At 36.2% G+C, this 24,202-nt stretch overlaps 1 protein-coding gene across 2 annotated transcripts in view; it reads right to left on the bottom strand.

Annotated features, from left to right (window-relative positions):
* Window positions 1–19,927, bottom strand: part of ARHGAP5 (Rho GTPase activating protein 5) — a gene marked incomplete at both ends in the record, with an annotated part of 66,250 nt that extends 46,323 nt beyond the window's left edge. For both annotated transcript variants that reach the window (XM_080707887.1, XM_080707888.1), the window contains one exon: window positions 16,208–19,927. In XM_080707887.1, coding sequence (XP_080564013.1) covers window positions 16,208–19,927 — 3,720 coding nt within the window. The remainder of the gene's footprint in view (window positions 1–16,207) is intronic.
* Between the last annotated feature and the right edge of the window lie 4,275 nt (window positions 19,928–24,202).

Below are 24,202 nucleotides of genomic sequence, written 5' to 3'. Positions count from 1 at the left end.
CTGAGTAAGGTGGCACAGGCTTGTAATCCCAACATTCAGGAGGCTGAAACTGGAGGATTGCAGTTCGTGGGCAGCCTCAGCTACTTAGCGAGGCCCTCAGTGAGCAATTATTTCAGGTAGGGGGGAACTCAGTGAGACCCATTTCAAAATAAAAAACAAAAATAGGGCTGGGGGAATGTAGCTTGGAGGTAGGATGCCTCTAGGTTCAATCCCCAGTACCAAATTAAACCAAAAAAAAGCAACTATCCTTTCCTTCTTTCTCTTCTTTATAAATCACAGATAAATCCTACTTACTCAAGTACTCCTCATGACATCAATTGAGATGGCAGGAAAACACTGCAGAGGAGAAATCATAAAACTTTATATAAGATAACTCTTCTAAGATTGATAGGACAATTTGTAGTGTGCCAAATTTGGGGAGTATATAAAATTAGCAATCCTATAAACTTGCCTATAGGTTTGCAATAGTAACTGTATCTATACAATAAAAACACATTAATCTGTTATAGGTCTTAAAAACACCTCCATGACACGTTAGCTGAATATAATTATTGACAATTAACAACTGCTGCAGGAATTAAAAATAATAAAATAAATAAAATACAAAAAAACTGCTGCAGAAATAAGTAACAGGCCTCATTAAAAACACGAATCTGAAATATATCTTAAATATCTAATTATATTTCTATCCAAATTTGAAAATTAACATGTCAGGGTCAAATGGGGAAGCACAGAACAAATTCAAAGACAAATTAACAGTCAAATATATGTAGAAATACCTATACTATATATCTGCACTTATATAGCACCATAAATTGGCCAACACCAAAAATGCTACTAAGGAATCAATTTCAACTTTATGATTATAGAAACACTGTGGATCTAGTTAATTACCAGAGGTAAACCAATTTAACCAACTAGTTAAAAAGCAACAAAAATGTAGCCATTTTTGTTGAAAAGAAAGCCTCAGCAAATGTTTTCCAGATAAGATATGGGAAATTTTACTAAACCTTATTGAAAATATATTTAAATTTAAAAAAATTAATTTTTATCAAACTCCTTTGAGAGCAGAGCCAATAACTAAGTTATCCCTTTATTAGTTTCTAATAATGTTCAGGCCTAATGACATATTCAATAAATGCTCCATTAAGTAAAATATTCTCTATTAGTTCTTTTATTATGACAACAAAAATAAGGCCATATATTTATACAAACTTCAACTGGTGACAGTATAACATACTATGCTAGTTTAGGGAGATGAACTACAAAGTGAATATAAATCTCTACCATAGTAGACATTGTTATTTTTCATCCATTAGCTATTACCATAATTTGGAAGAAAGCCAACTTCACTCAGAGTTCTTGGATAAAGGTCCAGACATAAATTCAGTAGTATAATTTTATTTCTCCGGCCAGACTATGCTAGGAGGAGATATAGGAACCAACTCTAGACAAAGAAACTAGAAAAGATGCTAGCTGAAGGATCTGAGAAAGAAGTTTTCTCATTCCTGTTAACGTACTTCCAGCTGGGAGTGGTGGCTTGTATCTGTAATCCCAGCTACTTGAGACACTGAGGCAGAAGGGTGGCAAATTTGAGGACAGCTTGTGAAATTTGGCAAGAACCCGTCTCAAAGTAAAATAAAAATGGCTGGGGGGTGCAGTTCAGTAATAGGGCATTTGTCTAGCATGCACCAGGCACTGGGTTTGATACTTCTACGAATAAATACACACACATGTAAAAATAAAAACATGTAATGAATATAACAATGATATCCTTTATCAACTACCAAAAAAAATCTAAGCAAGATATTTACAGGAAGTAGCTAAAAAATAAAAAATTTGAAACTTTATGAAACATTTCAAGACTTTGTTAAATAAAAAACTCTTGCTTATAAAACAAAGTGCAAGCCTACTCCATCAGACCTGTAAATATATGTCTTTCTATTTAACAACATACCATTTTTATTCAGACTTAAAGTTGCTTCAATAACCTGATTTCCCTTAGATATGAACAGTGACAGCTAATCTAGTGACTGTCAAGGGGTTAAGTACTATAAACTAAAACTGCAAAGCATGCTTTCCACACAACTTATCCATTTTGTGGGGGGTACTGAGGATGGAACCCAGGGGCATTCTACCTCCAAGCGCCATCCTCAGCCTTATTCTTTATTTGGAAACAGGGTCTCACTGAGTTGCAAAGGGCCTAAGTAGCTGAGGCTGGCTGCAAACGGCAATCCTCCTTTCTCAGCCTCTCAAATTCTGGGATTACAAGTGTGCACCACCACACCCAGCTTCAATTTATGCATTTTGAGTTCAATATAGACATGTTACCATGTATGTCATTACCTTAATATTTGAAATGAACAATTTACAAATTAAGTAAAAATGGTAGTCACTCTATTTGGTTAATAGTACTTACTTTTCAAAAATCATTTACTTAATAGAGACCTTGAAGTTCTACATGTCAGAAGTCAAATAATTCTAAATTTAAGATTTACTATGCCAATCATGATGGTGTACATCTGTAATCCCAGTACTTGGGAGACAGGAGGATCGCAGGTTTGAGGCAAGCCTCAGCAATTTACTAAGTTATTTAAATAACTTAGCAAGACTCTTGTTTCCAAATAAAAAACAAAAGAGGGGTAGGAGTGTATCCCATAGGTAAAAGGCCCATGGGTTCCATCACCAATAACACACACACACACACACACACACACACACACACACACACACACACACAATGTACCATATTAATGGCATGGCATGGCAAGTTGTTGGTTTTGTTTTTTGTTTTGGGTACTAGGATTGACCCCAGGGCATACTACCTCTAAGCCACATCCCCAGTCCTATTTTATTTTTTGAAACAAGGTCTCACTACGTTGCTGAGGCTGGGCTCCAACTGTGGTCCTCTTGCCTCTGACTCCCAGTTCCTGGACTACAGGTGTGCATAACCACATCCAACTGAGCAAATTGTTTTTTGGTGTTTTTTTTTTTTTTTTTTTTTTGGCTATCATCAAATTAACATCTTGTAACCAAGTGTGGTGGTGTACACCTGTGATCCCAGTACTTGGGAGGAGAATCGCAGGTTCAAGGATCGCCTCAGCAACATAGCAACTCTCAGCAACTTAGAGAGACCTTGTTTCAAAACAACAACAAAATATTCCGGCTACTGATATAACTCAAGGTAGGATGCCCCTAGGTTCTATCCCTAGTACCACAAAAACAAAATGAAACAAAACAACAAAAATTTGACTTGTAATCCAATATAAACCTATTAACCCTATCTATCTATCTATCTATCTATCTATCTATTCAAGTCATTTTAAAAGAAAACATACCTATTTAGGGTTTTTTCCCACCCTCCAAATGGTTTCTAATCTCTCCAAATCCTGAATAAACCAGCAGAAATTTTGTAAGAAAGATAGTACCTGATAGTGGATTTAGATAAGAAGGGCACAGTAAAATACAAAGAAAAGACCAAGGACTAGAAAGTTTACTTGAGAATAAAATAAAATTTAGTCATTGCTAATAAAAACAAAAAAATCAAAATATCCAAGACCTAGAAGAAAATAATTTAAAAGTTACAAATAAAGATCAGCAGAATACTGTCTTAAACAAATGTACCATTAAATTCAAAACGTTAGCCAAGTGTGATGGTGCATTTCTATAATCTCAGTATCAGGAAAGCTAAAAATGAAGATTGGCAGGTTCAAGGCCAGCCTCAGGAATTTAGGGAGATCCTCAGCAACTTAACAGACTCTGTTGCAAAATAAAAAAGGCTAGGGACATATAGCTCAGAGGTAGACTGTCCCTGGGTTCAATCCCTAGTACCAAAAAGAGATTTCAACAAAAGATTCAACAAGTTAAGAGATTTACTACTTACTCTATTAACTAGTTAGCTATTTACTCTAGCTCAATCAGATTAATATGGAAGTAGATACTAAAGAAAAACACAAACCAGCTTAAATACAGATATACCTCTTACCTTCACTGAACATGAGTTAAAAACTAAGTAGTATTATAGTGTGAAACTTAATTGCAGTTACATAAAGTACTTCTGTATAATGAGTAATGATTTTTTTAAAAAGTCCTCAGTGCTTGTTGCCATCAGGGATGTCACAGAGGTTTTATTTCCATAACATTAACTCATTTTTGGAATATAAAAGACAGCTAAGCATATAACCCTTCTCTGACTGGCAGGAATAGCAACTAAGCTCAGTTTAAGAGAAAAAGATCTCAGTTTCTAAGTAGCCTTCTTTAGATGCCATCAATGCCCAGAAATTAAGATTTTCCTGATGTCAAGAAATCTGAGAAAAATTCCTAGTCCATGGATCCTATCTTGGAACCAAGGAATGAATGTAAAGGCAATACTCTTTTCTCTGGTAGAAACAAAGGAGTGAATAAACTCAGAATAAAAGATTACAGTATTTAATTCTAAAATAGGCCAAAAAATAATCCAGCAAATGTGACAAAGGACTGTTCTGAAATACTTGCAGAGTATACTGGTGTATTTCAAACTGCATGTACATTATCATACCTTTTCTTGAGCAGTGTTATATGCCTGGCACTTTAAATACATATTTCCAATTTCTGCCACAAAACCCAGATAAGTGTTATTAAGTAATTCCTGTTTTATAGGTAAATGAATCAGCTAAGAAAAGGTCAAAGTCAGTGGTTTATTTGTTTTTACTTCCTTGCAGGGCTAGTAATCAAATTCAGATCCCCACAAATGCTAGGAAGTGCTCTACAACGGAGCCACACCCAGTGGTTTGTTCTTACAGTGTTTAATTAAGGATCACCTCTGTTATTTGGCCATTCAGCACTGGCAATTCCTCTATTAGGCAGTCATCTATATTAATTCCCTAGGGGATGGATTTCACCTATTATCATCTCTATTTCATTGTTTCCTAAATATGTATTTCCAATTCAGACCTCTCCTGAGAACTTATGACTGTCTACTAGACATCTCTACTGAATTCTAAAACTAAAGTTAAAATTTCTACTCCCTAGCTCCAAACCTAGCAAATTTATAATGCTCTACATTGGATTTCAAAGTTAGAGTAACTGTAAGGTTAAAGTTTTACTTTAAAACTTTCACACATATACATACTTATGAGTAAAATAAAAATACACTTTACATTTTTTTTTTTTTTAACAGAGTCTCATTAAATTCCTGAGGGTCTTGCTTTGTTGCTGGAGCTGGCCTCAAACTTTCTAGGCTCCTTTCTCACCTACTCAAGTACTGTGATTCTAAGGTATGTGCCACCCTGCCAGGCTCTACATTTTTCCTTCCTTACACCATCCTTGTCTAATTATAAAATTAAGGATAGATGACTTAGGAGAATGAATTAAAGAATGTAACCGTTGCTTTCTATTCTCTGGAAAATTTATGTAACAATGGAATAAACTGAGTTAAAAACTAACCATTTGAAAAAAAAATCTATAAAATTGTGTGAACCAAGTATTTCCTTAGTGCAAAAATTTAAATGCTACTCTATAATTACTTAATATTTACTGGATTATTCAAAAGTTTACTTAGATATATTTCCTAAGTATAATTTCTTTAAACTTCTAAAAGTGTTGGCATAAAATTGGAGTTTTTATCTTTATTATTTTTTTAATCTATCTCAATGTCCCTTAAATTCTCAGTGTTTGTTTATGCCTTCTTTTGTTCTTCTCAAAAGTCTTACCAGGCTTATTTTCCTAATCTTTTGAAAAAAATCAACTTTTATTTATCTTTGTTTAATTTCTCCTATGGTCAGAACTACCTACCACCTTATAACTTAATGGTCTACAATCTTATCTTGACTCCTTTTCCCTAATTACCACCTGAATTCCAACATAGCTTACCTTATGGCTCAGGTTCTGCTTTACTAATCTTAGCTCTAAATTAGCTTTTTGGTTTAGAAACAACTCTTATAAATGTAATGTTATTTTAGTACCTCATGACTAAAATACTTTTTATGATACTTCACCTTGCTTAGTCTTATGCTCTGTACAATAGATTTCCCCTACCTAAAGCATGTTTTATGTTCTTAAAAACAAACAAAAAATACTAGAAATCAATGTATTATTATTCTCACCAAGTTCTGTGAAACTAACATCACACCCTCCTGGTGATCTTTCCCCATCCTTTTTTCCCTTAAAACATTTTGGAATAAAAATATATATATTTTGGATTATCACATATTGTTTTGTTTTGAAGTACTGGTGATTGAACCCAGGCCTCCTGCAAGCTAGGCAAACACTCATCCCTGAATTATATTCCTCATACTTTAAAAAATTTGTCTTGGAACAGGGTCTTACTAAAGTTGTCCAAGCTGGCCTTGAATTTATAATCCTCCTGCTTCAGCCTGAGGAGTAACTAGAATTACAGCTGTGTGCCACCATGCCCAGCTACATAATTACTTTTTGTTCAACAAAATTACCCTCCCCCAGGGTAATTTATTTAACCCTAGATAAATATTAACTTATTTTTCACAGCAGCCCTAAATATTACGATTATTTCCATTTTCCTAGATGGAGCTACAGAGAAGTTGTATAGTTACCTAGCTAGTAAATGGTTGAACCTGGATTAAAATCCCCGAGACACTCAACACTCAATGCATTAAATTATGCATAATACAAAGCATGCATATATATATATATATATATATATATATATATATATATATATATATGTTTGGGGGGGGTTGGTGGTACTGGGGTTCCTGGAAGCCCTTCTACCTCCGGCTCCCAGACCTATTTTATACTTTTTTTAATTTGGAAACAGGGTCTCTCTTAAGCCAGCAAGGCTGGCTTTGAACCTGCGCAGTCCTCCTGTCTCTGCCTCCCAAGCGCGGGGATTACAAGCGTGCGCCACCACACCCAGCATTTGTTATATTTTTAATGCCATAGATCTAGAAACTATATACATGACATTTTTTTCTTTTTTTTGCAGGTCTGGGGATAGAACCCAGGGGCATTTGATCTCCAAGCTATACCCCCAACCCTATTTTTTTATTCTTTATTTTGAAACAGGGTCTCACTAAGTTGTGGAGGGCCTCACTAAGTTAGCTGAGGCTGTCCACAAACCGTGATCCTCAGGTCTCAGCCTCCCAAATGCTAGGATTACAGGCATGCACCACCACGCCCTGCTTGACATCAAATTTTAAAAACCCCTGTAATATCATTTCTTCAGTGTTTGAGTCCAAATATATAAAGCATAAATCTAATAATTAAAGCAATGTTACAAAAGTGCAATGCGATTCTGAAAAGAACCTCATAAAACAGCTGAGACTACATATAATCAATTGAACATAGATTAGTAATAGGGCTTAAAGCCCATTCATCACTTCAGTTCAAGTGAAGAAAAGACTGACACTGAATGAAGATATTTAACAAATAACAACCAAAAACAAAAACAAAAAAATTTACTGAATTCAGTATATCTAAAATCCCAGTGATTGTAAGCAGCCTATTATTCTATGTACTTCTAAAAAAAGGATGAAACATAAACCTGTAACATTTAAATTATGACATGTAATCAAATGACACATCCAAATTCCAGAGATGTGAAAGCAAATAAATAAATAAATAAATAAATAAATAAATAAATAAAGGATTTTAGGATCAATGAAATATAGTTGTCACTAAATAGCACAAATCAGGCATAAGGTAATTAAATTCAATACAAGGACAATAACATTCAATTCAAAGAATACCATCATTAATGAAAATTAGGGATAGTACTAAAGTCCCAGAACATAAATCTGGCATATTCCTCTTCCCTGGGTGCTTAGAATTGAGAAATTAAAACTAAAACAATTACAGTAATAATATTCAATCACTAAAGTACTCAGGCCTTCTACATCTATAGACTGATTCCACTGTTGTATATTTACCCTAAAAAGACATACTTACATGCAAAATGACCACTGCAATCCAAAATGATAGCAAAATTAAAGACTTGGAAACTCAACCAACCAGTTTTGATAAATTTGCTACATGGAAAACTCTGTAATGACAAGTACAATCTGAGAATCTATGCAGAAATATTGAAAAAATTGACTGTTTTAATACTATTAAACAGAACATTTTTGCCTTAGGGGAATCACACAATGAACTACTTAACAGTTCAATATCTATAAATCTTAAAGGGCTCAAAACAAAAACAAACTGAATTCACATACATATAGCTCAAGCAAATGGAGCTAAATGTAAACAATTTGCAAATATGTGTATAAGTTCATTTTTACTATTCTTCCCATTGGAATTATATTAAAGTTACCAAAACAATTATATTTGTAAATAAATGTGAAAAAATAACACAAAAAACCATCTTAAAAACTGAAAAACTGGATGCTTCACTTTTATTAGTTAAATGTTAAGTAGTTTTAATAATATAGGTTGAGTGTTCCTTAAAAACAGGAGTGTTTTGGATTTCTAATTTTCCCCCCATTTTATAATTCTTGAGATAAACATATCTTAGGGATAAGATCCAATTTAAACAGCAAATTCACTTATGTTTCACATATACTTTATACATATAAATATAATTTAATATAATATGTATTTTCTTTCTAAGTAATATTTATTCAGATTGAATCCCCCCCCCCCCCGCGCGGGTCTGGGGATGGAACCCAGGGGCATTTGACCTCCAAGCTACATCATCTGCCCTATTTTTTATTCTTTATTTTGAAACCAGGTCTCACTGAGTTGCAGAGGGCCTCACTAAGTAGCTGAGGCTGTCCACGAACTGTGATCCTCCGGTCTAAGTCTCCTGAATGCTGGGATTACAAGCGCGCGCCACCACACCGGGCTCCCCAGCCCTATTTTTATTCTTTTTTTTTTTTTTTTTTTTTGGTGGTACTAGGGATAGAACCCTTCTACCTCCAGGCTACACTCCCAGGCCATATATATATATATATATATATATATATATAATTTTTTTTTTTTAATTTGGAAACAGGGTCTCTTAAGCCAGCAAGACTGGCTTCAAACCTGTGCATTCCTCCTGTCTTCTGTCTCACAAGATTACAAACCTGCACCACCACGCCCAGCTTTATTCTTTACTTTGAAACAGGATCTCACCGAGTTGCAAAGTGCCTCACTAAGTAGCTGAAGCTGTCCTCGAACCAAGATCCTCAGGTCTCAGCCTCCCAAATGCTGGGATTACAAGCGTGCACCACCACGCCCGGCTCAGACTGAATCTTACTACATTTCTCACTCATACTTAAATGAAAACAGATTATGTTCCAATAACTTAAATTTGCTTAAGATACTGCTCATAGTGGGTCAGATGTTATATATAAGACCACCAGCTTTTGGATTCTGATATAATAGATTTCTGTTTCTATAGTACCAAAGACATACCAAAGATTGAGGCATTTGTTTGAAAAGAATGGGGCCCCAAACTAAATGCATACATTCACTATTAAAGGCATCCCAATTACAAAAATATTAAAATATATGGAATGTTAATGAAAAATAGTATGTCTTAGAATTAAGAAAACATGTTAACAAGTGAATGATATAAAGCACAGGTCTTTTAATAATCACTACCTATGTGACTACCTATGTCCAATACCATTATCCAGCTGTGCCTTTGAATTATAACTCAAGAAACAGTCTTCACACACTGGGCTTAAAAAACACTCTCAGAACTTTAATACTGTGCTTCTTCAACCCAATTTTATACATTGTTTAGTGTACCTGCAGTTTTTTTGTTTCATTTTAGTTTTTTTGTTTTTGTTTTGTGATACTGGGGACTGACTCCAAAGGCAATCTACTTCTGAGCTACATCCCAGCCCTTCTTGTTTTTTACCTTGAAAGTGGGTCTATTAAGGACCATGCAAAGTTGCTGAAGCTTGCTTTGAATTTGCCTTGATATCCTCCTGGCCCGTCTCTCAGTATTGGGGTTATAGGTATCAACCACCTGCATTTTGACTATTATCCTGTGAGGTCAAGTGTGGTGGTATTATGTGAGGGCAAAAAAAAAATTCTTTTTTCAGTAATGGAGATTGAACCAAGGGGCTATACCTCCTAGCTATACCCCCAGCTCTAATTTTTATTTGATACAGGGTCTCACTGAGTTGCAAAGGGCATAAGTAGCGGAAGCTGTCTACGAACTGCAATCTTTCTGTCTCAGCCTCCCAAATGCTGAGATTTACCAAGTGTGCGCCACCACCAAAAAAATTCGTTTTCAATCATTTTAGATTTTGGATTTTCCAGATTAGCAACTTAGGTAAGCAAATTAAAAGAAATATACTGAAGTTTTCTGGCAGTGACAAAAGACTGCACATGAAAAGATGCTGGCAGTGACAAAAGACTGCACATGAAAAGATGCTAGAGATATCTCCTATTGGTATCACATGTCAGGAGTTTTAAATAAGACTATGGGCTCTCTGTCTGGATTAGTCTCGTTTTAAAAGCTTATGTTTAGTCAAAAGAATGTTTAATGATAAAAGTTAGAAAATACTGTAATGAATAAAATAAAATGCAGTCTATCCAACTATACTGTGACATTAGTATATGTTAGAAAACTAGACTAAACTTACTCAAAATACCTGTATTTTTAATTGAGCCTGATAAACAACCAGCTGTAGTAAATATGTAATTGATACATATTTTCAATACAATGGAATAATTTTATTGGCTACCTGACCATAAAATCTCTAAATGAAAGTTTATGTAAAATCAAGTGTGTCAAGTAAGAGAAATTGAAAAGAGTAAAGATAACTTGCTAGTCAGAATTCTACAATAATTCAAATATCAGAAAATTTCCGGTGTGCTTTCAGGCAGTCTACACTATCTACAGAGATGCTGCCTGGAAAAGTTTATAAATTTAAGACTATAAATCGTCAGATTATGGCGAATTCATTCGAACCAACCCCCCCCCCCCATGCCACTCCTGAATGGCATAGGCTGTAACTATCTTCTGTATTTCCATCTTTATTTTAAACTTAACCTATTTTATTTGACACCCACGCGGGGCTGACTTTGTTTCGGGTCATCCCACTAAGTCACTCTGTGGCATGGTGCTTTACTCTAAGCTCTAGCTTTCCCTTATGCTAAGGGCATCAAACTCATAATTTGGCGCCCACGTGAGGCTATCTTTCAAGCCAAAGGCGACTCCAGCCGACAGTGGCCAGAAAGCCACTGCATCTTGAAGGCCAGCAACCCTCCCCAAAACGGGACCAGATCCTGGCAGATGACTGGATTGTCAGTGCCAACAGGCTCTCTGGAACCGTGGAGACCTCCCTGCCACGGACTAGCTATGGCAGAATCTCCAGGGGAGGGGGAAATTCACCTTTAAATAGTGTAGGGGACAATAGGGGACTTTGAACCTCCTCCTGGCTTACTCGAAGGCTTAGTGGTGGCCAGTATGCTATCTGGGATCTGCACCCTTTGGGGGTAAGATCCTCGCTGCCTATGCCCATGTAAGGGGAGCAGGGCCTGTGCTTGATCCTTATTGAGGTTTCAAGGAAATCCACTATTGTCTTGTTAGGCCCAATGAGTGCCTGTCCATTCTGCCCACATCACAGATAGGACACTCTTTAAAGAGCCCTATACAAAGTTAAATCTAAAAAGAAAGGCCAATAGCCCACCTCCAGAAAGTTCCCCAAACAGGAGATGCCAGCCAGCACCCATTTCTAAAATGGTAGTGGGTTTTTTTCTGTAGTTGGAAATAGGTTCTAGGGAGATAAGCTAGCTTGCTTTTAGTGGCAGCATCTAGGAAACATTGCCATTAGCAACTCGGCCAAGTGCACCATGTGGGTCTGTAAACTATGGCAGTTCACAGGCTCCAGTACCTCTGAACTCCCAGCAGCTATTGGTAGCCTGGATGGGTAAGCTTCTCAGAGAACAAGAAAAAACCTACTTCCAGCAGGATAACAGCCAGGGTGGCCTGCTCAGTGAATGGCCACACCCAGGAGGCATTGTCAGGCATTCAACAGGGAGATACAGCTACATTTGCATAAGAAAGCCCTCAGGGAGGAAGCTCAGGAGGAGGCCACACCCAACCGCTGGAGGATCGGGATTCTTAGGCCCCTCAGAAATTGGAGAATATTTTCAAGGAAGCAAATTAGTAATATATTTTTTGAAAATGGCAATATTTTCAGCTAGAAAACCTCAAGATAGAGAAGTGACACACAGGCAGAATAGAGGAGTCAGATGCAGGGCAGAGGGAGGGTGGCTAAACTTCAAGCTTACATTGCCCTTCTGGTGGACTGTGAGGCCAATCTCACTGCTCCTTGCACACAGGCATCCCAGCTGGACGCTCCCCCCACCCCGGGCTGGTCCACTAGCTTTAGGGGATGCAGGGAACCTCAACTGGACAGAGAAAGGCCACGGCAGACCTATGTCTTAGGTGGAATTCCAGCAAAATCCTAAATGCTAGGGTAATTGGTTTTAGACCGAAAAGCTCTGGGGGGGGGGCGGGGGCGGGCGCGAAGAACTTGCCCACACAGGCCACTAAAACCCCACCCTTTCTCTCTCAGATGGGATCCCAGCAATCCAAAGTGGAAGCCAAATCTCTACTTGCATGTGTTCTCCAAAACTAGGAAAAGTTTGATTCCAAAACGGTAAAGAAAGTTCTCATGTATGGGCACAGTATGTGCTGCGGGACAGACACGTGGCCCCCATCAGGGAGGTTTAAATTATAACACTATTCGGCAACTATATCTATTTTGTAAAAAGGAGGAAAGATGGATGGAAGTAGCTTATCTTCAGTTGTTCTTTAACCTTCGAGACCATCCAGATTTCTTTAACAATTGCAGGGTTGAGACAACTGTGGCAGCCTTGGCTACAGTAGTGGGGGGAGGGAGTTTAGAGTTCGATCTGTCCATACAATCTGTCCATATGCAGTTCTTTTTTTACGGACTGAGTTTAAAGCTCTATCACCAACTCAAACAATAGATGCTGGCATTCTTAGTTAATTCTTTACCCCGTAGAAGGGGGGGGTCATCCTCAAGACAAATTCTACTGTAGGCTGCCAATTCAGTTTAATAGAGTCTTGAAAAGGGAAAGACAGATGGGCAAAAGCCATGAAAGAATTCTGGCTGAGCACGAAAGCCTAGACTCAAGTCTGTTTTAGGGGTGGAGAACAAGGGCATCTCTGGCGTGAATGCCCTCAACCAGGAGGCCAAAAAGGGCCTTCCAAGGCCCGGCTCACAGGGCAAGGGGAAACCATTAAATGGCTGAGTGCCCCCAGTTCCAGAGGGAAGTGGGGTCCCCAGACCTAGGTTCCCAGTGACTCCCCCAACTCCCACCACCTGACTTAAAACTAAAGGGCCTTAGGCGACCACAGTGAGATCTCAGAGGCCAGATTTAAGGTGTTACCCTCCTTTCCCGGCCCAAGGTCCAAAAGCTTAGCTAGGGTAAGAGGCAAATCAGGCCAGCCTCCAAACTTTTTTTACACAATACTCAGCCTGCAGTCTGCAGCTTCCAGGATGACCTCCAATTCTCCCATTCTCAGTTAAACTAGAGATTTCAGCTCCTTTCAGGAAACCAACTTTTTTCTTTTTGTTGGCATCTTTTTACTGCTCAAAGTTTTTTTATTTCAACCAGTCTTAGTTAAAATGGTAACTTCAGAAAAGCTGTCTAATTAGACTCCTGTGAGATGTGATTAAATAGTTATTTTCTTCTTTGACAAAATTAATGTTTTAAGACACTCGTGATGCTTATATGATGTCATGGATTTCTGTGGTAATCTAACAAAATTAAGGCTTTAAGGTGCTAGTAATATTTACCTAATGTCTTATAATTCAGTTATTAAATTGGGAAAATGCAAAATGCAATGCTTTAAAATGCTCTTAACTTCATATGGTTTAAAGTAACACTTAAGTCTTTTAAATGGGTTTTTAAATTGCTGGTATCTAAACAACATTATAAAATGGTATGGGTTTTTTGGTTTGCTTGTATATAACAACAAAAGACAGATGTAGAGAGTCTATAAATGTATTTCTTTATATTTTGGTAAATACAGAGAAAGGAAATTTTGTGAGACTAAGAAAGCATGTTGTAAGGTTTATCCTAAGATTGTCCGAAATGGGGAAAAAAAGGATCAGGATAGAAAAATCAGAGGGTTAATGTAAGTTGTAAAGCATTGGTAGAATGCTTGTAAGTTTTATCCTAAGATTGTCCCAAATGAGAAAGAAAGGACCAGGATAAAATCAGAGGGTTAAAGCAAGTTGCAGAGTGTTTGTGTTATGTTTGTTTGCATATGTGATGAAGATGGATTATTAAAAGGGTGTAGGTTTCTAATAAGCCTACCGCTTGCATATTCCCAAGAAAAAAGTGCTAGAGTTCAGCAGCAGGGGTGTACTATGAATAGGAGAAGCTAGAGGACTGCTTCTGGCAATAAAATCTAGAGACCCCAAAGTTTGTAATAATTCTTTAAAACTGGCTTCAAGATTGTTTACCAGAGAAAAGTTACAGGAGACTGAATAGTATCATACAGGGATTTAAAATTTGCCTTAGAAACTAATTCCAAAAATAGCTTGTTAAGTCCACCAGGTAAGCAATCTAGAGGCACATGTAAAGGTGAAGACTGGCAGCTTGGTTTCACTCATATGCCAAGGGAAACTTTTAGGTCTTTTCTGACTGGGACATAGTCCTAGATAACAATGCTACCCTATTGTCAGTGTACCAACAAGTTAAGTAAACTCCAAACAGTGCCAGAGGAAAAGGGTAAATTTTGTTTTGTCCAGATGACCTGGTACTCATCAAACCATCTAAAATCTTTATTCCAAAGCCTGTTTCAGGTCTCCACACCACTAGTTTCTGGGTTCACATGGCGCAAAATAAATACATCCCACTTTTGTGTGTTTTAGTCTAAGTCAGCAAAACAAGTTTTAACTTCTCATTTAAGTGCTATTTAGGTTTTCAGGGTTAACCTGTATTGTGAGTGTCGTCTCATACATAGGCTTGAAGCTTTCAGATGTCAGATGGTGGTATGCACACCCAAGAGGAACATCTATCAAAGCCCTTTGGATGGTCAGAGGCACACAGCACAGAACCATCTGATTCTGCCAACTACATGCATGAATGTTACCCGAAAGCTGGGGCCCCAACTTCATCCCTGTTTAGCTCGAAGCAGTTTATGACCGACTCAGCATCAATATTCCTTTGCTAAGGGATACATTCATGTAATAAAAGGGAGGGAAAAATTAATGGGAATTGAGCTCATGTTCATTGTTAATAACAATTGTAAAAATCAAGATGTATTTTCTGTATTTACCTTTGGCCTGACAGGTGTCAGGAAGTTACTAGACAGAGGGGGGAATATACCAGTATTGGGAATGGCCTAGGAAGATTTGAAAAAGCTCTGATCATTATATTTCAAAAATTGGTGAAAGGACTTGGTTTCTGCCAAAAAAAAAAAAAAGCAGTCAACTATTCCAATATAAATTAACCTAGCTAAAGGTAATTAGCAAGTCTACAGGAGAGGGGAACTAGGACTTCCTCATCCTCATTCTAAAGACAGGTTTACATAATAATTGGATAATCTAGCTAAGATGGGAGGGGCTCGACCTTCAACTATGACCTAGGCGGGGAAAGTACACCTTGATAGGAAAGTAAGGGGAGGTACTTTACAGGGTAAGGTACTTTACAGGGACGTTTACTATGTCAGAATTACATGAACAAGATGGAAGGTGTCGTGTATAAAAAGTCTGTTCCATGTTTTGTATTTCAGTGAATTCATTAGAACCACCCCATCATGTTACCCTTGGGTACATGAGGCTATAACTGTCTTTTGTATTTCTATCTTTTTAAGAAACTCCTTTAAACCTTAAAAAAAAAGTCAGTTTATCCTATTATCAATATCCCCAATTGAAATAGATGTATCCACTTAATATTACAAAACTGGTATGCCAGAAAGGAGAAACAGACAAATGGAATGAAAAATTTATTTCATATCTGGGTTTTTGTTCAAAGCATAAACATATTCACCCAGAATTTCTTATACTGTAGAATATGAAGCCAAACTTCTCCAAATAAAGTGTAAGCAAAACGCACTACAATAAAACTCTGCACCCACAAAATGTAAAAAAAAAACCCCAAAAGCTATTAATTTAGTACTTATTTATAGTACATTATATTAAATTATACTCAATAATCTTAAATTGTTATTGATGTGAAATTTAATATCTAAAAATGTACATATATTCTTTAAAAGGCAAAAACTGCACTGTTACAAACATCACAACCCATAAACTAAACTTACCTTTTTATCTTCTTTTACTTTGTGGGTTTTCTTCTTCATCTTCTTATCATCTACCTCCTGGTCAGAAGTGATTGCAGGATTATCAATACCACCTTTCCACGTTTCAACAGGAGAAAGAAGTGGATCTTCTTCACTTCCACGATGTCTTCCTTTTCTTTTTGTTTTTGAAGTAGTGAAAGCCTCATCATCACTTGCATCGGAATGTGTTCTTCTATAGTATGACTTGGCTTTACTAAACAAGGTTTTAGATTTATATTTGTATTTTGAAGGCCTTCGTTCCCCATGACCTTTTGAGGTTCTATCAGAAAATCCATTTTCTTCATCTCCCTGGGTGTTATTTACAAATGAGTTTCGAATTTTAGTAATTCGATTCTGACTATCATCTGGGACAACATAAATCTCATCAGAATAGCCCTTCTGCTTGAATATCGTGTCAATGGGTTCCGCATAGTTATCTGAAGCATCCATATCTTCAGGATGTGCCAAAGGCACACGGGAAGTCTGTTTTCTTGGATTTTTACCAATACCAGCTTCAATTGTTTTTAAAAGATTTGGATCCAGTTTTTTCACATTTGTCTTAGGTACAACTGGTTTAGGTTTAATAGGTGGAGGCACTTTATGGTTACGTTCATGATCATGACAGTTTGGGGTGCTATGAACAGGATATTCATTTCCTTCCAGATCTAACCTGTATCTGGACCGGTCACTAGGTGTTGGAAGCAACTGTACATCATCCCCAATTGGACTGTAAGGAGGTGGTGCTTCTGTGTCATCATCTGAATCAGGGTAGTTGTTATACGGAAAACAATCTCTGGGAGATGGTAGAAAAACATCTTCACTTTGATGGGTTGATTCTCTTGTATTATCAGACAAATAAGAATTTTCTATCATATTTTTTTTCTCTAGAACATCACTAAAAAACAGAGTAAAGACCTCAGTTTGCCGGTGATACTGAGATAATGAATACAATGCTGTAAATTTAGCAGTGATCTCAGTTGCAATGTGTTCTCCTTCAGTCATCAACTCCTTGATGGCCTCATTTTCAAAAAAATCTGCTTGGCTGTCGGTAACTGCCACCAGTTGTACAGGAATGGTGTCTTGAACTTCTGATAGAAATGCTCGAAGCATTCCCATTGATGCTTTCCGTTTGGCAGAGTAAACTAATATATACCCATGAACCAATTCATCCTTCCTTACTCCAATTGAGGAGTGATATGATAATATTGTGATCTGTATTCGCCTCCTTTTTTCACCAATAATTTTATCAAGCATTAAGGAATTACTCTGTCCAGCTTGAGCAGCACTGCAAGAATGAGAATCAAGGAAGGGTGAAAGAATAAGATCCACACTAAACGGATCACCACACATGGCACACATGACAATTCTCAGATCAGCTTCTGACACATCCTTATTGGTAGGAACTGGGCTTACCACATCTAAATTGTGTTTAACTGATTCCAAAACTCCTCTCAGAGCTTGCTTTATTTGAGTTTCATTAAATTTACGAGGATATGTACCAGTAGGAACATCTACAAAAGGACACTGTAACTTATTTGCCAATTGCTGCCCTTGATGCCTGAGAATTGGTAGATTCTTACTAATGGAATCTCTCTGATTAGCCAGAATTAACGTAAATGGGAGATTAGCCATATATTTATCTTTTCTGATCTGAGAAGCTTCAGTTCTTATTTTTCCAATAAATTCCCCAATGAAATTCAGTGACTCAATGGAATTAAATACACAGAAGCACCCATGTGGTTTAAAGGCGGCAGTCCATAATTGACTTAAAACGTAAGGCGATTTGGCATCAACCGGCCGAAGATCAAGTTCATAAATTTTTCCATCTAAGGCATACTCATCATCAGTGGACTGTGTCCGTATCTCATTTGCTAGTTCTTGAGCAAGGCCATCTTTCCCTAAAATGAAAAGGTTAACTTTATCTATATTGGTACTGTCATGATACAACCGTAAGCGGCCATGATCCAACTGCAAAAGACTACTGGCAAGTAACTGTTCCACTTTAATGTCTGTACAATTTTGGCCACTAAGGCATGTCTCTTTAGTGGGATGATAAACAAATCCTATATGCTTAAGTAGAAGAGATTCCCTATCAGGTGCAAGTTTCTGTAAAGCTTTATATCTAGGTTCTTCACTCAGAACTGTATGAATTTCACTCATTTTATCTGAACTTGGTGTTGCATTAAGATCTAAATCATAAAAAAGCTCAGAATGTTCAAAAAGCATTTCCTGAAACTCTTCTTTGGCTTTTTCAACTATCTCTCGCTGATGCCTACCATATACCTCCTTGCTATCAGCCTCAGTGATGTATTTGAAGGCTTCATCCTCCATAACAAAGCACATAACTTCCTCCCATGGCTGCCCAGGTGAAATGAACTGAATTTTTTCCAAAGTCTTTTTGAATTTTTCCTTCATTTCTACTCTCCTTTTCTCTGATATAAGATGTTGTACATGGTTCTGATAGACTTTTTCGGCTTCTAAAGTGCTTAGGAGGTCAAATGGGATCCGTCTATCATTTATTTTGTCTATATGGTCAGTTTCATCCCAAGGTGTTTTTTCTAGCACCACAAAACATAACTGGAAATCTGCTCTCTTCTCCATTAGTTTCAGAGCTTCTGACCAATTCAAATGTTCAATCTCTTCCAGATTTGGCAAAAGAGTGTTAAAAGCTCGTGGTAATGTACTTATATATTCTTCTCTCCTTTTTCTTATATGTTCCTGTTTAAGTTGTTCTATATGTTTTGAGAATGTATTTCTGGCCTTTCTTGTTCCCTCTAAGTTAATGTATTCTTCATAATCAGGATGATTTTTTAATTTATTACTAACAGTTTTCCAAGTAGCATGGTAATCTCTCACAGTCTGCACAAGTTTTTCAAACTTATCTGTTGCTGTGACAACAAGTTGTCTCTGTGTTTTATAAGCATCCAAATAGGGAATAATTTTAGGCTTGCCACGAGTTTTATCCAACATTTGTACTAGTGCAGTGAAACATGTCTCAATGTTGACATTAAATCGTGCTGATGTTTCCACTACAAGAAGGTTCTTTTTGTTTGAAGCAAATGCCTGAACTTCTCTAAGATAATGATCCACACATTCATCACATTTAGTTGCTGCTATAATTACAGGTTTTTTTGACTTTGATAGCTGGACAAAGAGATTATTCACAAATTTCAGTTGATCATCAAATTTCCTATTGCACCCCTGGCTCACATCGATGCACAGTAAAAATCCATCTACGCTGAGCTTCCCTTCAGGCATTTGCTTTTGCTCAAAGTCTTGCTCCAAGCCTAGTTGATCAGTGCAAATGTACATTAGTTTTTCTGCTGACTGTAATTTAGAGGCAGCTGCGCGTTTTATGTATGGTTGCAAATTCGTACTTCGATGAGGCAAGAATGTCTGGTCATCAATGAACTCCGTTTGTTCAATGACATGGATTTTGCAATCTACTCCATCTTCACCACTTTGTGTTATGTCACCCCAGTATAAAAAGTGATCATTGTTTACTACTCGTCCTCCGAAGTCAATGGTGCTAAGCACAGAAGTATGCTCTGGATAATATTCATCTGCTTTTGAGCGTACAAATCTATTGCACAAACAAGACTTTCCAACTCCACAGTTACCTTTGTCTTTTTCAGTCCCAGAGAGTCCAACTACACTGATAGTATAGGATGGGGGACGAGGCTCTTTGTTTTTTGCCATCATAACTCTCTTTTCATGTCTCTATATTCATAAAGGTAACCATATATACTTCTCATTCTGCAAATAAAGTCATCTCAAAACACAGATCCCAAATTTCAGAATTGTATTTGGTTGTTTGTATTTCCCTCATTTCTGTGCAGAAGAGTCTTCAAAATCATATGGATCATCTTCCTAGAAAGAGGGGGAAAAAGGACAAATCTTAATCATGAATTACACATACTGAATTACAATATTAAAAATGTCTATGATGCAAGCAAGGACATAACAAAGCATGATGCAAGTTAATGTATTTTAAGAAACCACCATATAAATAGTTGATAATTTTACTATTATAAATGCAAAATGTCCTCAAAATTTTAGGCTAACCTAACTGAACAAAAAAACTAATGTAAAGTTTCACAATCTAAAATGTGCATGCATCTGCCTCTAACTCCTCTTTCTTACGGGCTTAAAGAAACTAGTCCTTTCCATTCCCTTAATATCCCTGCCTTCTTTGAGGCCACTGATAATAAAATGTTCTGTTTGCTTTAGCAACTTCCTTACAACTTTTAAAAGACTATAAAACAATCTACTTTCTATTACAGACTTCTTCAAAACTTACTCTCTAAAATAAATTTTCATATAAATTTAGTAAGAGAATTTTTCTTTTAGTAAGCTCAACACTCCTGTATGGAATTGAATGCCCTAATCAAGTAAAAATATTCAAGTATTTAAAGAGGGAAATAGAAATATATGGATAAGGGCTGTGAGTATAGCTCAGTAGAGTACATGCCTAAAAGTTCCTGGGTTCAAACACTAACACCAAATAATAAAAAAGAAATAATGGACAGTTAACATAATGATAGCAATTATGTAGATCAGTGCACTTTACACACTAAGTGAAATACTGATTTTTATTTCATATCTGTAAGACTAATTGTAAAATAAATAAAATTTACTTAAAAATACAAGCCTCAATTTTCTATTAGGTTCAAAACATATAATATTATTGTCAATCTGTTTCTAAATACTCTCAATTTCTGGATTTATTTCCTCTTAGAGTAGATATACATTTTCAGTAGCACCAAGATAAATAATTTTAAGATTATATATTTGAGACAATCTTTTAGAATTATTTTACATACCAGGAATATTAAATAACTTTTATCAAGAAGTACATGAAATTTTAATTTTGGTCCTATATTTTCACATATGCCATGAGTCAACCTTTTAAATAAATTTTATTTGGAGAATCCTTATTTTGAAGCTGAATTAAAAGCAATATATCATTTCTATCACCTTAAAATTTCACAAAAGGGGGGAAAAAATCTCATAATGTACATCAACATATGTCAAAAGTACCTCCAATCCAGACAAAAATAAAGGATATAAAGAGCACAAAAAGTTTGTAATACATTAGCCCTTGTGCTCCAAATAGCTGTCTTCTCCACTGACCTCAATTATAAGTAAATATTTATTTCAATTATTGCACATATTCTATACTAACAGTAAAGAGAAAGTGTCTTTGTAATTTAATATCTTGACTAATATTTCTGGTAAAATTGTAATAATTTTTTAAAATAAAACTAGATTCTTGTATTCTGGAAGTTCATTCTATCAGCCAACCAAATTTTAACAGTCATCTGATAGTCAAATAAAATAGGCATTAGGCTCACTTTCAAATAAATATTAAGCTGAGCATGATAGTCCACACTTGCAATCCCAATGACTTGGAAGGCTGAGGCAGGAAGATCCCAATGAGGCCAATGTGGACAACTTAGTGAGACCTTGTCTAAAAATAAAAAGGGTTGGAGATTTAGCTCAGTGGTAGAATGTCCTTGGCTTCAATCTCTAGTACTATAATAAATGAATAAATCCAATGCTATATCAAAGCAGCAACATGAGTAGGATCCACGAGTAAACAGAACTGATTTCAAAATCCAATTCCTATTGTTTAACAGATGACATCAGTAAAACCCTAAACTTAAGACATGATTCCTTCACCTATGAAAAACGACTACAAATCTATACAAATATAAGAACTAAAGTATTCTTTAAAATGTGAAGTGTGTAGCAAAAAAAGGGACCTAATAAATATTAATTTCATGTTTTACTTTGCTTCTTGGAACCATGGGAAGTGTTTGTAACTTACAAAAATTTGTAAAATATAACTTACAAATATTTATCTGACAGCAGGATATATAAGAACAAAAGCAAAGTAAATTGAGGCCGTACCAATAATTCTATTAACTTCTTTTTTAAAAAGTAATGTTTTAAAAAATCTTCTGGTAAAACTGAGTATTAACACCCAGCATCAAGTTAACATTCTTCACCTGAACTACATAAAAGAACAATTGGACTACTTTATTTATGACTAGTTACAGAAAACAAAGTATAGTATTAACTGGATAACAAAGCTGTACCCAGAGATAGAGAAATGAGCTTATGAAAACAATGATTCTATAGCTAACAAATAAGAAAAAATTGAAAACACAATACAAAATCCATTCCTTTTTACTTGAAAAGCAAAATTTGCAGATAAACTTTTTAAATTTTAGTGTGTGTGTGTGTGTGTGTGTGTGTGTGTGTGTGTGTGTGTGTTACTGGGAATGGAACCCAGGGGCTTTCTACCTCCGGGCTACACTTCCAGACCTATTTTATATTTTTATTTGGAAAAAGGGTCTCATTAAGTTGCTGAGAGCCTCACTAAGTAGCTGAGGCTGGCTTTGAACCTGTGCAATCCTCATGTCTCAGCCTCCCAAATACTGGGATACAAGTGTGCGCCACCACGCCCAGCTTGCAGATATACTTTTAAAAGTACATAAAAAGAACACCTATCTATTGATTATTCTGGGAAATTTTACTGCAAACAATATAAACACAAATTACATAATAAAATGTGACTTTATTAAACATCTACTCTGAAAACTAAATAATTCAAAAATATTTACACTTGATCTTAGCCAAAAGGCCGAGAAGCGGTATTTCAAAAATATTTAACACTATCCCTTGCCTTATAGCTTAAAAACACAAAAAAACTAAATGTAGTAGGAATTTGATTATAAAAAATCTACAACTAGAACTTAATCCTTACCATAAGTCATATCCTTGATATTTTAATATTTCTTATATATGTTTACCCAAACACAATCTAATTCTGAATACTGTTACTCATTAAAAGATTTGGGGCTAGGGATGTAATTCAATAGCTCAGCATGTGCAAAGCCCTAGGTTCTATACCCAGCAGCACCAAAAGAAAAAAAAAAAGACTCACTTCTGTTCTCCTTCAGCATAACCCCTACCCCAATACTGAGATATAATCTATAGCTTAAGGTAAAAAAGTAAAAGTGAAAACACTATTATAAAATGTATTACTAATGTTTAAGAAAAAAGCCAGGCATGATACTAAACTATAATCCCAGTGACTTGGATGGCTGAGGCAGGAGGATTGCAAGTTTGAGGCCAGACTCAGCAACTTAAGACACTGTCTCAAAATAAAAAATATAAAAATTTAAAGGGCAGGGGGTGTAGTTTGGTAGTAGAGTGTGCAGGGTTCCATCCCTAGTACTAAGACCAAAAAAAAATGTTTCAGAAAAAAATGTTTAAAAATTAAGTATCAGCCGGGCGTGGTGACGCACGCTTGTAATCCCCGCACTTGGGAGGCTGAGACAGGAGGATCGCGCAGGTTCCCTGTTTCCAAATAAAATATAAAACAGGTCTGGGAGTGTAGCCCTGAGGTAAATGGCCCCTGGGTTTCATCCTCAGGATCACCAAAAAATAATAATATATATCAATCGAATACAAATATTATCACCCTGTCATTGGTCACTGAAAACTGCAAGGCTTTTTATCTAAGAGACAAATAAAACTCTTTTATATTGAGGTTGAATGTTAATACTTAAGTCTTCAACTCATCCAGGTTACCTGACGGTGGTATCTTTGAATCATGGATATCAAACCTTATTTTTTTTTTTTTGGTGGTACTGGGGTTTCTGGAAGCCGTTTTACCTCCAGCTTTGGAATATTAGTTAGCCCCCACCGGATCCCCACCCCATTCTCTCCCCATCCCTCCCTCCCATGCTTGGCTTAGTGGTTGACATCTAGTATTATACCAATTTATCCAAAATTAAAAATGATAATCTCACATAGCAGTTTCATTTGTCTGATACCAAGCTTTTGATGACTTAAAGATAACATTTCAATATTTCTTTTTGCTTTCTTTCTTACCAGAGAATATTTTTTTCTATTTTTTAGGTGAAACTATCATATATTTATATATTTATTTTTAAGAAAAAAAAT

The sequence above is a fragment of the Muscardinus avellanarius genome (genome assembly GCF_963383645.1).
Source record: "Muscardinus avellanarius genome assembly, chromosome: 12".
Lineage (NCBI taxonomy): Eukaryota > Metazoa > Chordata > Mammalia > Rodentia > Gliridae > Muscardinus > Muscardinus avellanarius.
Note: the sequence above shows the minus strand (reverse complement) of the source record. Positions and strands in the feature narration are given on the sequence as shown.